A 16,508-nucleotide genomic window follows, 5' to 3' on the forward strand; every position below is an offset into this window, starting at 1 on the left:
AATTGAACCCATCCTCCAACTCAACTGCATATGGTTCCATCTAAACTCCATCTGATGATCACGAAGCAGGTGAGTAAATAAAGCCTTATGGCTCTGACTGTCACATTCACACAACAAATAATAGCCCAAACAGACTTCCTCAGTTTCTAAATAGTACACAAATGAAATGTAATGTAAAAGAGCATACAGTATATTTGTCCCTCTTGTGGTTGCACATATTTTCGGAGACCTCCTAATTCTTGAAATGTTTGCCTCTATGCAATATGCAGTGAAGTCACATCCCCCTTGCTCGGGAAGGTTTCAGCTTTGGAATAATGTAGATCAGATATTTTCTTACAGAATGGGAAGAGAGCTTTACTGAATATTGAATAAGAGCCTGGAAATGGATCGAGAGACTACCACAAATTGGTTTACCATCCTAACAAAAAAGTTAGCCAACTGCAATGTTTTTTTTTTTTAGATCCAATCAGAGTAATGTGGTACAATTCATTTATTACATAATGCCTTAGTAGTCTAAATACACATTTTGTCAAACATATATGTATGGATTGATTTTTATTTATTTTGCAAATGAAAGAAAAAGGTGCTTTCAAAATGCCAAGTAAGCTATTTAGAGATGGAGTAGAGAATGTTCTGTTTTGTATATATTCCCATAAAAATGCATGCATGAAAAAGCCTGTAGAAATGTGCTTACACATTTACCAGATCATTAAACTGCTCTTTCTGCAAAAATATTTGCTCTTTTTTCACCTCATTGCTTACTCGTTAAGCATGAAACTGGCCTGTAATTCAGCTAGTTCTATGCAAATTCTGCACCTTATGAATAAACGAAATAATATAAGGAATGCATATACTGTTCTGTCTATGTTGAAGTGACGTGGCATTTTGATAGGGTAAAATAGGTTTTTGTTTTCAACATGGCAAGTATTTATATTAGATAAAACATTAGGACATACTTGAAAACGAGAGGTAACTCTCAATGTATTATTTCCAGGTAAAACATTTTATAAATAAATAAAATACAAATTATGTGTATGTATATATATATATATATATATATATATATATATATATATGTATATGTATATATATATATATATATATATATATATATATATATATATATATATATATATATATATATATATATATATATATATACATGTAGAGGTATCAGTACTGTCTATTTACCATCTATTTATTTTTTGATTATATATATATATATATATATATATATATATATATATATATATATATATATAATCAAACAAAGGTATTGCAAGTTGCTGGCACCTACCTCTTATGTAGTAAGAGAATGTTTAGCATTTTGTAAGTACACATAGTTTTCCTGCACAAATCTCACTTCCTGGGATCATATGAAAACACAGGGAAGGAGAAGGAGTGGCTCAGTGAGTAAAGACCCTGACTCTGCCAACAATGAAATTGAGTTTGAATCAGGGGAACCTGGTTCAATTCCCAGTGTCGGCTCCTTGTGAGTTTGGGCACGTCACTTTATTTGTCTCAGGCTCCAAAAACATAGATTTTAACTCATCTCTGCCAGGACTGGGTGTGAAAATATATTTCACTGTAATTGTGAGGTGCAATATAATTGTATATTATACACTAGTAAGATTGAAGAACTTGTAACACACAACTTTTTATATATTAATGTACACCTGTTACAGCAACGTCCAGTACCTCTGTTTGTTTATGTACATATTCCTATAAAATATGTCTGTGTGTGTGTGAATTTTGAACATCTGTTTTAAAAATTTAAAGCAGAACCATCAGGTTGAACAAGATAAATGTTTTGTTAAACAGAACGTTTTACTGAGGATCTTTAGAGACATAGATGTAGACATGTATTAGGTGTCTTTGTCTTTAAATAAAATTTGTACTGCCGCAATATTATTTTAAACATATATCTGTCAACTGAGTACTGTTTGAGTACTCATAAATATGATCTCCCTGCAGGAAGCATTTGGTTTTATTGACTCGAGAGAGAATGTCTATGTAATAATGGCATCTTCATGTCAACAAGGTCACCTACACCTGTTTGCCACCACACACATTGGTCTTGTAATAGTTTGACCTATTTGACTCCAATCATGACATTTGAAGAGCCATTAGTCAAAGGCCTCGCTGCTGTAGAGTTCTGTACGGCAGAGTAGGTGATACGTTAATCCCTCGCAATCACACCTGCTCTGGCAACTGTAATAACTGATTGTCCATGCAGCTCGCCTGGAAGCTAATGGGTGCTACTTGTTCAATGGGGGGGCGGGGGTCAATGGGGTGACAAGAGTGGTTCCTGCTTGTGTGGCATTCCCATCTGCTGCAAAATGCTTCTCAGTAGAAAAGGCGGGGGGGGGAGAAGTATGAATAGCAATTAGACTTTCTAATAAGACTTTAGAAGGAGTAGGAAGTAAATGTATGAATACGTTTTCTTAAAGTTGAGTAAAAACCTTAAGACAGCTCACATTACCTGTGTTACTATTAGGGGCTTTATAAAAGGTCACAGAGGACTTAGTCTGAACTGTTGCAAAAATGTCAGCTGAGCCTTCGTACACCCCCGTTATTGCTTCTTTTACATATCCAACAAACAGTGATTTTGGATTTTCATTCCCGGTGGTTGAACTCAGATATTCCATGTTATTTGAGTACTGCAATTAGAAATAGAACCAACCAGTCAGAAACCAAATTGTTATACATTTTCTTCAACTATGCAACATTGTAATTCATGCCAACTACTGATGTGAAAACTATTTAATAAAACATAGCATGGCAGAGCAGAAGCAATGATATTTAAACCTACAGTATATATAACTTGCATCCATCCTATTTGACTTCCTGTTTCTTTATACATTTACAGTATGCACTTCCAAGTAGGTATGTATATCCGATTGTGTAAGGATAGTGTGCATTTGCCGTTCTTTCAAGCTAACATTGATATTTAGACAATGAAATAATATGCTGTTAAGCATCTTCTCCATGTCAGGAAAGCTCTCAGTTTAGTTAAAGTGTACATGGTTCAAGGACTTCGCCGGCGATGGAGAAGCAACTTCACAACATATTGTTTAAGGTCCTTAGTCACTGACCCAGCAAAACAAAAAGGTTAAAACAAGAATAAAAGCAATGACACAGCAATGTATCGTAGGGAGACGCAGGCCATTAAATCTAAATATTACCATAATTCAGGTATATTTTGTAGATTTCACAGAACAAGACAACAAATGTAGAGTGGAAATTATACCTTTAATATTTAACATGTGCTACTTGCTATAACACATGAAACCTTCCAGGATCACCAAAGTCTCTTTTGAGTGATCTGTTTTTTGTTTCTAATTTAAAGCCTGACAATTAAATGCTGCACAAAGTAACTAATTCGTAAAATACATAATAATTACTGCTTTGTCGGGGGTTGCTTAGGGGTTATATCTAACAGATGAAAGAATACAGCAACGATTGGCAAAGGTCGGGGAACAAAATGGACATTCTATGTAAGAAAGGTTTCTAGGCCCAAATGATACATATATATATATATATATATATATATATATATATATATATATATATATATATATATATTCCAAAAGATTGACCTAGGCGCAAGTGGAGACAAGAAAGAGAAACATAGGGTAGTATGTTCTGACAATTTAACCCCTAAATGGTCAAATTGTCAGAACATACTACCCTATGTTTCTCTTTCTTGTCTCCACTTGCGCCTAACAAACAGTGTAGGAAGGTTGGAGCACAACTGAATACAGGGTTGGAAAAAACAATCTGCGAGAGAGTGTGTGTCCCATAAAAAGTTTTAATGGATCAAACCATAACCATACAGTGAGCCCACGGGCCCCCACCAACGCGTTTCGAGCAACGCTCTTTATCAAGGTGCAATGCACCTTGATAAAGAGCGTTGCTCGAAACGCGTTGGTGGGGGCCCGTGGGCTCACTGTATGGTTATGGTTTGATCCATTAAAACTTTTTATGGGACACACACTCTCTCGCAGATTGTTTTTTCCAACCCTGTATTCAGTTGTGCTCCAACCTTCCTACACTGTTTGCTGTCACCCTTGGAAGACCGGATGCACCTACCAGAGGAGGTATACCATGAAGACCATCCAGTCGTGAGTAACATTACTCTTACACCTTTACACCTTTTATTGTTCCACAGCGATATATCTGACTGGACACTAGCTAGTGGGAGTTGTTACTTATATTAGTGGAACTCCATCCAGGCCATCGTGTTATAGTGGAAATAGGTGTATATTCAACAGGATTTTTTGGTTTGGTTCAATGCTCCTGGTACCCCTAGGATCTCTACAGATGGAATTATTCTGTTAAAGGACTTTATTGCCGTTTTGATCTATGTTTTTGAGCACCATACAGCATTTTTTCCACTTGCGCCTAGGTGAATCTTTTGGAATTTCTTCGTTACCAGCCTGTGGAGCGGTAGACCTATTGGCAGCAGACAGAGTCATGGATAGTTAGATTGTTAGGGTTTGTACCCTCCGCCATATGTGGTAATTATATTATTTAAGAATCTCTGTGTGATTGCGCTGTGTGTATTTCTTTTCTGTATATATATATATATATATATATATGTATACATACACACACACACACACACACATATATATATATATATATATATATATATATATATATATATATATATATATATATATATAAATAACCCCAATATATATTAGACCCCAATAGTATATTTTACCCTTGGACTTCGGCAGCTGGTAATAATCCAAGTGGATTGCAAACACTGATAACAGAGGTGGGTGTATACCAAATTAACAGTACATAAAGAGGAGAGAAACACATGCACACTTTTCATGACAATCATGCAATGCACATTCTCCTAAGTGACACACAGAACCGCATTGAGGGTGTGTCTCATTATTTAATAACAAGAGATGGGCGGATTATCTATCAAAATCTGATCTGCACGTGGATATCCGAAGGCGGATTAGGCAGTAACAAATTTGGGGGGCTCCAATTTTTCTGCAGTGGACCAGCACTTGACCTTCATATTGCAATATCCATATTGCTGTTTATATTGCATATTTTATATTATTTGTTATTTCACTTTTAATAAATGTACCTTCTCCTTTTGTCACTTACATTTATTTTCACCTATCTATGAGGCTTTTTCCAGTACTTTTAGTACTGACACATCATTCAACAGTATTATGCTATGTTTTGTTTTTTTCTCTTATTTCATGTATTGGGAGCTCATCTAAATTGAAATCCGTTTGGAATAACCAGGACATTGGTCTCCAACTAACATCCAACGATGTATACTACATATGTATAGTCTTGGCTATACCGTACCAGGACTTTAGGATCAGGCGCCGAAAATATTTTCTTTGTTTTGCATTACTACCTACACTTTGCCTGGCAGCTCAGTTAATAAATCTGCAACATTTGCAGGTCTTCCACCGAATGCACAAATGTGTTTTTCAGTTGTTTGATCATGATTTATGTTAGCAAAGTTAGGTATAAAAGCCATAAAGTGCTTGTCATTTTTGACAAGAGTCTATATATTTTATTCAAGTTTCAGGATGAGCAAGAGGAGCATTTGATATAATAATAGCATGTTCTTGATATCTGTAACAAACTACACAACACTGGAACAAACCGTGTCAGAGTTTTCTTGCTGTATATTCAGGTTTGAAGACATAGAAGGTCATATTTACTAAGCAATCTTCTGCCATCACATTACAGGGGTTATTTACCAAAGTATCCAGGCTGCAAAACTGAGGCAAAGTCTGTACAAAAGAATTGCACCTGATTTATTAAAGGAAAATCTTCCTTTTAATGGGATTCTTTTTCTTTGATGAATGTGGCTCTGTTTGTTGCACTGGTTTTTGTGCTATTTTTGCAGCAGGGAGACTTTAGTAAATAGTGCCCCATCATCTGGGCGCTAAGGTATCTTCCAGCGGTGGGGTGTGCGTTATGGCACAACACTGCTACGTAAATATGGGCCCTTTTGTCTTAACTATCAAAGCCACTTGATATAATAGTATTTCTCTGTGTATAAATAGTAGCAATGTAAAATGTCGCTTTTCTCATGTGTTTGCAAGATAATTTTAAGAAAATGTGTTTTTATTATTTAGTAATTTCAACAAAATGCCATAACTCATAGGCGACTATCGACCAAAGTCTCCTGGCTGCACAACCTAAGGCTGCGCTTATAGTGCCGGCGACAGCAACGCAACGTTGCGTCAAAACAAATGCATTGCCGCCGTCGTGTCCGCTTATAATAAGTGCGACCTGACGGAGCGAGGGCTTGGTTGTGATTGCTGGAAGTCATCTAAATTTGATTTTTTCCAGCGACCGCAGCCTGACGTCGCTGGCTCTATGAGCGCGGCCTAAGCCAAAACAGCAGCATATTTTCTAAGGTAAATCATTCCAATTGAAACCAAAGGGATTTTCTTCTTTGATAAATCTAGTGCAGTGTTTTTGCATTAGTTTTGTCCCCCTTTTGCAGCCAGATGACAGTTGCAGTTGTAATGTCATCAGCTGCACTGTTTGGGAAAGTGAAATCAAAGGAAAAAGCAGATTTAGTTATTGATCAAAAAAAAAAAACAGTTGGCCCTAGAGTAGTAACAATATACAGTATTATCCCCTGCTTTCGTACGGATAAAAGACAATAAACATTGTCATAATTAACACTTTTGCAGAGCTATTTTAAGCACAAAGGCTCACAGAGAGATTATTGGTAAACCAAAGAAAAGAAAATAATGATTTGTTTCTCCAAACCAGACAGTTACTGAAGGATTTTGTGATAAGGAAGGAAAGGGGAAGCTCAAAGCTATTTGTACAAACAAAACTAGAAACACTTATTATAGTAGGTAGATGCTTTACTGAAGAAACTATTTTGACATTTTACTATTCTCTTTAGCTAGTTAAATAAAAAGACTAGTCACGAAACATGTCTAAGGTGGTGACTGCAAGTCAATGAAAGTCATAATGACATTCCACTGAGTTTTTAGTTTGAATGATTTATGGGAATAAACTTTGAATGAGAAGACATATTTAGGATTGCTTTTTTTATAATCCCTCTTTGAATTTAATTCAACACTATTAAATGTGGCAGTTAAAAAAAAACATGTCAATCTTTCAGTGCTTGAGGGATTTAAAAACGATTGTAAAGCAATGTGGTGCCAACCCCTACATACTAGTGGGGCAAAAAAAAAATAGTTTCTTGACCAAATGTGAAATTCTTATCATTGGCCCTTTCATTGCAGAATACGGCAGGAAACACGTGTAGGTGTTGAGCTGCATGGAGTAGGGATAAAAGAGAGAAGATGAGAATCTTTTTAATCCTGACAGTAGGCAGAGAGTTTACAGATTAAGCACGGTGTGAAAGCACTCGCAAACCAATGAGTGGTAACTAATTGTTCAATGAAAAAGACAAACAAGGAAAAAAAAATCAAAGTACCTTATTTTTCCCTGTGAGAATTGTATTCTCAATGACCATTCCTGTGTCTTTTGCAAACGCCTTGACCCTGTATTGGGTAATGATGCCATTTGGTTGCTGTGGTCTTCGCCAGTTAACGTTTATGAAATTTGATTCCACTTCTTTTGCATTCAAATCAAATACTGCGCTTGGTACTTGAAAGAAAGAGAAAATGAAATGTTTTGGTGCACAATATAATGTAACGTTCTAGCAGTAGTTGCCATTGAAAAATAAAATTCATCTTTTGATGGTTATACTGGGGGTTTTTTTTTTGTTTCGTCCAACAGGTCATGCCCAGACCCCCAACAGGGTGCTAAGATTTAGCACACCTTCACTGCCATGCATATCAATGGGAGCTGAGGTGTGCTAAAGTTTAGCACCCTTTTGTGGATCTGGGCGCCCGAGAGGTATTTTAAGTATTACTTTCAGTTATCTTTCACCACGCTAGTCCTTTTTTAAAATTTTAGAAATAAAGGGGGTCATGTATTAAAGTCTCTGCTTCAAAACAGTTAAACAACTAGTGCAAAAATACTTCATCAGATTTATTAAACATTCAGTGATGTTTGTAACCTGCAGTGCTGAAAACATTTTGGAGTAGTTGACACTAACAGTGCTCAAGGCCCAGTAATAATAATATTCTTGCAAACGACCCAGACAAATGATATATTCCTATTTCCATCAGATTCTGCAATACTACCAGTGTTTTACTGTTCTCTGGGAGATCGTGGGATTCAGAGGGTGGTGTCACCCAGAACAATCAAAGGTGGGGTGCTTGTGCAGCCAAAGGCAAAATCACACTTGAGTATAGGGAGATCTTGGGGTTCAGAGAGGAGACTCATCCTCCAACACTGAAAGAGGGCACTACCCCATTTCGATTTTTGAGGTCTGAAACCCCATTAGAGCTTCACAAGGCACAGGCCCGTCCCTCCCTCCCTCCCTCCCTCCCTCGTACTTCTATTCCCTTCATCTGTCCAGATGAGATCTAGGTTACAGAGGAAGGTGTCAACCCCTAAGATTAAAAAAAAAACCCTTTCAATCTTGGGTGTGTCACGACCCTCTGAGCCCCACAAGTGACAAGGGGGGGCTCCTGATTGGAACCCTCCCACCTGACCCCAGAGAGATTGTGAGGTTCAGAGGGTGACATCACCCCCCAAAACAAATATGAGGGAGCTTCCTTTCATTATTGAGGGGTCTCACCCTCTCATTCACAAGGCATGGGCAGGAACCGTCCACCCTGTCATCCTATTGCTAGTATATCCCATGGATTTCTTGGAATTCAGTAAGGGGGTTGCCCTCTTTCTATTTTGGGGTGTCACTAGAGATAGGCGACATTTTTGCAAAAATTTGAATCTGCCACGAATTTGCACATTTCCTTTCATCCGCAGAACTATCGCAAAAAGGTAGATTCATGTATTATTTTTTTTTCAAAATAACTTATTTTAGTACTGTTCCAAGCGCTATATATATCTCCAAATAACATTTTGAGAAACACCAGTGCTCAAAAAGGAGTACACCTTAGAAACTTGGGAGGCATATTTAAATGATTCACACCCCACACTTCCTAAAAGGATTTCCATAAGAACTATATTGACAAGCCTTGGGCACCTTGATTGGAAGGAGGTAGTGGTGTCAGGCCCAACAGGATCAGAACCCACAAGCTCTGCTATTCTGGGCAGCAGCTCTAGCAGTGAATTAAACCAGATGCTGGGTAGCTCCACTGTCACAGCATACTTTTGAGCTCTACTCGTTACACCTGGCGCTAATTTGGCTATTAACATATCTCCCTGTTATCTTAGGTGTGCTCCTTTTTGTGTGGAAGACACATTGAACTGGCAATCAGGAAGTGGAAGTGGTCTGCTTTCAAAGGAAGCCAGGAGAGTGTTCACAAGTGTGATTAGCTGGATATTCTTTTAAAGGAACAGAGACTGCTTAGTTACCCTGTCGCTATATTACTGTATATTTAACACACCCTGGCACAGCCTAATGCGGCAAGCTTTTAGCAACAGCCGAAGGACACACACCATTTGCTGTTTGTGCACTGCACCTGCCAATACCTTGAACTAGAATGTTAAGTAATGTCTTTAGCCACCTCTAAGCTTTGAACTGCTGTTATTCTGCTCTCCCCTATTTGACTCTGCTCTCTCACTTTTGCCTCTACTCCTAGCTCCCACACTTCCCTTCCATCAACTTCATCTGCTTCTCACATCACTCCCAATCACCCCCCAAAAAACAGTAACTCCCTGTCCTACTCTCGCTTAATCTCCTTACTATTACTCCTACTCTGTGGCGACATATTCTATAATCCTGGCACTATTCACATACCAATACTGTCCCATCCCACACCCTACACTAAAGTCTCTTTTTCACCACGCACTGCCAATCACTCCAACCTCATCCCCATTTCACCTTTCCCTTCCCTTTTCCTATGTCATATGGAATGCACGATCTGTCTGTAACAAACTTACTGCAATACATGGAGTATTCATTTCCAGCTCTCTCAACCTTCTAGCCATTACAGAAACCTGGCTCACCCTCAGACGCTACCTCCACTGCTGCACTCTCCTATTGTGGTCTCACACAAGGCTTACTACAGTACTTTCTCCATGCTGCACATTTCATGTTATACCCCCCTTTCCTTCCCTCTCATTTTCATCCCTCGAAGTCAACTCTGTCCGTCTCTTTCCCCACCTTTCCCTCCATGTTGCTTCACAACTTTGCCGCCTGGCTTGCTCACTTCTGACACACCTACTGTCACCCTTAGAGACTTTAACATTTCTATTGACAATCCCACTGCCATTTCAGCTGCCCGTCTTATCTTTTTAACCTCCTCCTATGGTCTCTCCTAGGGGACCACACCTCCTACTCATTGCAATAGACACTCCCTAAAGGTGAAAAGTATAGCTGAGATATCTCTGTATACCATGGCCACTAGTGAGCTTATTTATTCACCTACCTGTAGTAAATTATGTCATATCAAGTGCCTAGTCAAAATATACTAAGTGGACCTATAAAAGTTGCCATGGGAGATAAACTGACTAGGGATCAAATATTTCACTTCCATACCCCCCTATCCAGCTACAGTTCTTCTCAAAAACCGTGCTTGCTGTAGAAGAGGCACGCTGCCAGGGCCAATGACAATATACAAGCAAAAACATAAAAACACGCAGCATAGATATCTTCAGTAGCAAAAAATATTTATCCCTAAAAAAACACGTTGAAAGACAAGGTGGGCGCTAAAAGAGCCTAACAAACAACACCCGCTTTAATGTCCCACTATTTTAGCATTCCCAGATGTGTATAATTTATTTTAAGAATGCAGAATCAGAGCTACTGTAGTGTAAATAGAAATTCTCATCCTCACTCATCATTTTGTTTTAGCATTAGTGTTTTATTTTTACTTATCTGTGCAATATTCTTTAAATATGACTTTGCTCAATATGACAACTGCTATGTTCATCCAGCTTCATAGGACTTGTTGATCTTGCTCTAGATAATATTGCTTTTTAATCTCTAAAACATTAGGGAAGAGCAAGGCAGAAAAATGAATAAGGGGAGTGGAATGCCTTTCCTACGTGGAATGTTTATGCAGATTATAATTGTTTACATTAGAAAAGAGGCGTCTCAGAGGGAATATATGGTTACTATTTAAAAAATATATCCAAGGTCAATAGAAAATCCTTTCAAGGGAAGTTTTCCTCCCAAGGACAGTACAGGTCATCCCTTGATATCGGCAGAAGGTGATGGCACCAATAGCAAAGGAAAGGGTTCTTCACAATAAGGGAAATTAAAATGTGGAATTTACTACCTTTGGAGACCTTTCTTTAAGAAAAGGTGAGACCTGTATTTAGTAAGCAAAGTTTTACAGGTACAGTGTATTATGAGTAAATTAAAATATAGGAAATCAGATTGTTATTACTGGAGTAAAAAAAACATTGGTATATATAATTAGCAAATGTTGTAATACAATGTTTTGTTTGTCTGGAATAATACAACTATAAATATAGAATAAGTATTTTGAACAATTATAATTGAACAAAGGTTGAATTTACTGGACATATGCCTTTTTCAACGTATTCTACTATGAGGGATTAACCCCTACCACCATCACTGTGGGGTAACAACCCCAACACCCATTCCCCCTATCCTCACCCCCACCAAGCATCACCTTCCCTATAGAGTAATTGTCATTAGCTCTATTAGCCAAATGTATATGAATATGAAAAATATAAAATACATACATTAACATTAACAAAATAATATTTAAATATAACTAAACCAACCATTGTAAATATCAATCCATTAATCGTCACTGTGGCTACCCAGGCCCCCTCAATGAGAGTCTAGATATCCACATTTGCACTCAATGGCAACCCTTAATAAAAGTTTCACACTTACCCCAATCTCTGATAAAGTCCCTCTTTCTTCAGTGCTGGAACCAACCAGAACTAATTCCATAAAAGTGCCAATGCCCAACCATAAAAATGCCAAAAAATGAATCCCAGGCCCGATGGCCAATAAAAACAATCCAAAGGCAGAGGACCCAAAAAGACAGTAATTACAAAACATAAAATTAATCCAAAGGTCTGATGGCCCAATTAAAAATTTTTTTTTTAAAGTCAAAACAAAATCAATCCAGACCCGTTGGCCTATTTATAATCCATCCCCATCCATGAAGCTGCGACGGAAGATCTTCAACTTCACCCGAAGCCCTGGATCCTCATTTGATTGAAGAATCATTTACTGTAAGTATTTCATGTCTTCTTTTATTCTTTTCAGGTCTTCTTCTTTCTTCTTCTTTAATCTTCAGCTACCAGATGTGACCTCGCTGATTACTTTTGGTCTTCTACGATGGCCCTGGCCTTTGATAGTGGCTAGGATATGTAGCAGAAGACGTGTCATAGGGACAAATGGTAAAGCAACCAATCATACTGGTTTCTGTACCATGTGGTGCCCTCCATTTCTTATGACATCATTCATTTTGCCAATCTGAACTGGAGGCAATCACGTGGAACCAATATGATTGGTTGCTCTACCATGTGGCACTATGACATCTCTTCTGTGAGGTATAGCCAGTGTAGCCCAGCCTCCGGCCACTACTTCTTTTCCTGGGCCCTACCAGTGTAAGTCCTGTTAGGTGCAGGCAGTGGATGGGTTAATTCCTTCAGAAAGGCCTTGTGTGCTTTTGCAGCCTTGGATACATTTGATGTATCCAATGGTGGGCCTAGCAACAACCAGAGAGTGTCAGCTTGAGGGGAGGATCCTTATTGGTTCACATACTGAATGTGATGGCCTGTCAGTATCCAGATCTGTCTTGTTATGAGGCGGAGTTAGAGTCACACCCAAGGGTATAAATACTGGCACTATCACAAACGTGGGTTTGTGTCTCTTTCCTCCACCTGTGGAGTGGGTACCAGCTACCCTGGGTCTCATTAGGAGGCCTCAGGAGGAGCACCATGCAGAGGAAAGATCAGAACCTAAAATAAACACCATTGTACCATCACCAGTGTGATTCACTGTCTACGAATCAACAAAGGTGTCAGTATGGACTCTCCTTTCATCCAAAGGACCCATGCTGACTGGAGGCACTGCAACCACGAATAAGGTACCCTGTGAACCCTGATCTGTTCTCCCCACAACACCGCGGAGCACTCAGCCCTCTTGTTGCCACACAGGTACGCACCACTGCAAATATGGAGTAGCAGGAGAAGCAGACCCAATCTCACTTGGGGAGGTTTGGGGGGGTGCCAGGGTTACACCAGTATAAAAGTCATGGGTCCTTGCAGATGATCAGAGGCCACATTGAGTGGTTTAAGATTACAGATTAAGAAAAATAGATGGCTTAAAAGAAGAAGACAATAAATACTTGCAGAAGATGAATCTTCAACCAATGGAGGATCAAGGTTTTTGGTCAAGTTGACGTTCCCCTGTCACAGGTCGATGGATGGGGCTGGATTAAAAATAGGTCATCAGGCCTTTAGAGTATAACTAGGATAACTGGCCTGGATTGATTTTTGGGGGTGGGGATTTGTATTTTTTAGGGGCCATCAGGCATTGGATACAGATTATGGGTTTTACATTTGTGTTTTTTGGGGGTAATTTTTTTATGGTTGGGAATCTGACATTTTTTTAGGGTTGGTTCGGGAGGGCTTTGGCCCTGAAGAGGAGGATAGCCTCATTATGGATGGGGTAAGTGTCAATCTTATATTGCAGGCTGCAATTAAGAGCCAGTATGGCTACCTAGGCTCTCATTGAGAGGGCCTAGGTAGCTACACGGACATTTAATGGGTTAATGTTTATCATGCTATGTTTAATAATATTTCTTTATATATTGTATTGTTAATGTTTAATGTATTGATTGATAGGGCTTTTGGCCACTATAAGTACAATTAGTCACATTACTCTAGAGGGGGTAGGTAGTGTAGTTTAGTTTAATATTAACCCCTTTGATGCCTGTTATCCTTGGTAGCCATAGGCATCAAAGGGGTTAATGTATTTTCTACTATAGAGTTTCTAATTATTTATATTACATAACCCTATGGTAGAAATATATTGTTACCCTCAATCCATTGTTTTGCTGTGCGTTAATCTATATATATAAATTTGAAAATCTTAGTTGTGAGTCTCTGGAGACCATTTGATTGGTCCGTCGGTCCGCCCGCCCTCCCACGGCTCTCATTGGCTGGTGTCTCGCTCCTCCCGGATTGCCCACCCCCCACGGCTCTCATTGGCCATGTGCTCTAACCCAGGGGTCCCCAACCCCCGGCCACACTGCTGCTGCCTGAGGTGAGGAAATGCTCCCTGATGGTGGTGGTGGTGGTGGCGCCGGCTGTTGCTGCTGCTGCTGGGGGGGCTTAACTGAGCTCCGTTTTTGACCCCCCCCCAGCTCCGTTTTTGACCCCCCCCCCCCACCACCAGCTCCGTTTTTGACCCCCCCAGCTCCGTTTTTGACCACCCCCCCAACTCTGTTTTTGACCCCCCCAGCTCTGTTTTTGACCCCCCCAGCTCCGTTTTTGACCCCCCAGCTCCGTTTTTGACCCCCCCCGACACACACAGTGACAGACACACTGACACACACAGTGACAGACACACAGGCACACTGACACACACAGGGACACACACACAGGGACAGACACATTGACACACACAGGGACAGACACACTGACACACACAGTGACACCCCCACTTGCCCCCTGCCCCTGCCTTCCCCCCCGCCCCTGCCTTACCTCTCCCCTGCCTTCCCCCTGCCCCTGCCTTCCCCCCGCCTTCACCCCTGCCTCTGCCTTCCCCCCTGCCCCTGCCTTCCCCCCCCTGCCCCTGCCTTCCCCCCTCTGCCCCATCCCTCCCCCCCTCTGCCCCGGCCTTCCCCCTCACCCTGGCCTTCCCCCCACCGCCCCTGCCTTCCCCCCCCTCCCGCCCCTGCCTTTCACCCACTCGCCGCCCGTACTCTCGCAACCTCCCACCTCTGCCTTTCACCCGGCCTCCCGCCTCCGCCTTTCACACACTCGCCGCCCACACTCCCGCCGGCCTCCCGCCTTTCACCCACCCGCCGCCCGCACTCCCGCCGCCTCTCGCCTCTGCCTTTCAGCCACCCGCCGCCTCACACCCCTGCGCCCCACAGCCGCTGCCCTCACTCAACAGACACCTGCCGCCTCTCACCAACCCATCACACTCGACACACACCTGCCGCCTCCCACCCCTACGCACCGAAATCACTGACTAGCCGCACCCACTCACCACCCACCCGGCGCCTCCCGCCTCACACCCACGGCACTCATACCCCTATGCACCGACATCACTGACCAGCCGCCGCCCGCACTCGCCAGACACCCGCTGCTTCACACCCTAGCGGGACCCCCACCCACAGCCTGCACTCACTACCCACCCGCCACCCATACTGAACACCCACCCGCCACCTCACACACGCTCACACCCTAGCAGGACACACGCCTCACATTTTTACATCACTTATGTCACCAAAATATACATTTTACTGTGGTGTGTTTACAATAAACCATTTTTATACAACATCGTATTACATTTTCTTCCATGTTTCTTTTCAACATTATTATTAACCTTTCCACCAAATAGTCATCCTATTGTTACCCTATTTATAAATAATACTAGCTATTACGGATTTACATCCCGGGCAACGCCGGGTATATCAGCTAGTTAACACACAATTATCAGTGGGGTTAATTACTGCATGCCGACTCAACTTAAAATATGGCGCTCAGTAAAATGTTATTGCAATGTTGATTACTTTGGCCATAACATTGCAGTAAAACCACCCAATATTTTCTCTTTACTGGGTGCGATATTAATTCATTTTTATCGGCACTTGCTCTATCTAGAACTATTGTATAAAGTACGATATTGCCGATTCAGCGCTACCACATGGGTAGCTCCCTTAACTTCAATTGGTATTTCCACGTGATAGAGCCAGATCGGCACTCTCGCACTTTATAGAATAAGACCCTATGTTTGCTGGAAAAAATCTTGCAGTACCAAAGGAATTTAAGCTAGTTCATCAACCAAAGCTTCCAGTAGGAAAATGGAATGTGAGTTTTTTTTATGGAAGCATCATTGAGTCTAAATTATTGTACTGTACCATGTGCAAAGCAACATAAACAGGCAAACCAACAAAAAAAGAAAATACATTTTGACTGTGTAGTAACTGTTCAATAGTTTGGAAAAGTAAAAATTAATTGGTACATGCTGCCACCATGTGGATAAAATGTCAAATAGAATGTCAACGCTCCACACAACAAAACCCACAAACCACAAAAACCTTACAACAGCGGTAATTGCATAATGCTGATGACTTTACAACCATTAAGGCATTCTAATTGATTGAAACTGAAGGGTTTCCTTAATTATTACAAAACATTGTTAATGCCACAGTTTTCACATGTGACATTTCAAAAGCTTTAACATTTGGATACGTTACCTGCTATTTTTCCAGGTTGTCTTGCACCCATGGCATTATACTGTATTTTAGCATGAGTGCTCCTTAACGTTTTAGCCCCTTAATTTG

General features: G+C 40.5%; 1 protein-coding gene across 3 annotated transcripts in view; it reads right to left on the minus strand.

Annotated features, from left to right (window-relative positions):
- Window positions 1-16,508, minus strand: part of PTPRQ (protein tyrosine phosphatase receptor type Q) — a 363,399-nt gene that overhangs the window by 215,221 nt on the left and 131,670 nt on the right. For all 3 annotated transcript variants that reach the window (XM_075600515.1, XM_075600513.1, XM_075600514.1), the window contains 2 exons: window positions 7,457-7,629; window positions 2,483-2,660 (listed from right to left, as the gene is read on the minus strand). In XM_075600515.1, the coding sequence (XP_075456630.1) occupies window positions 2,483-2,660; window positions 7,457-7,629 (351 nt within the window). The remainder of the gene's footprint in view (window positions 1-2,482; window positions 2,661-7,456; window positions 7,630-16,508) is intronic.

The sequence above is a fragment of the Ascaphus truei genome, chromosome 5, assembly GCF_040206685.1.
Source record: "Ascaphus truei isolate aAscTru1 chromosome 5, aAscTru1.hap1, whole genome shotgun sequence".
NCBI lineage: Eukaryota > Metazoa > Chordata > Amphibia > Anura > Ascaphidae > Ascaphus > Ascaphus truei.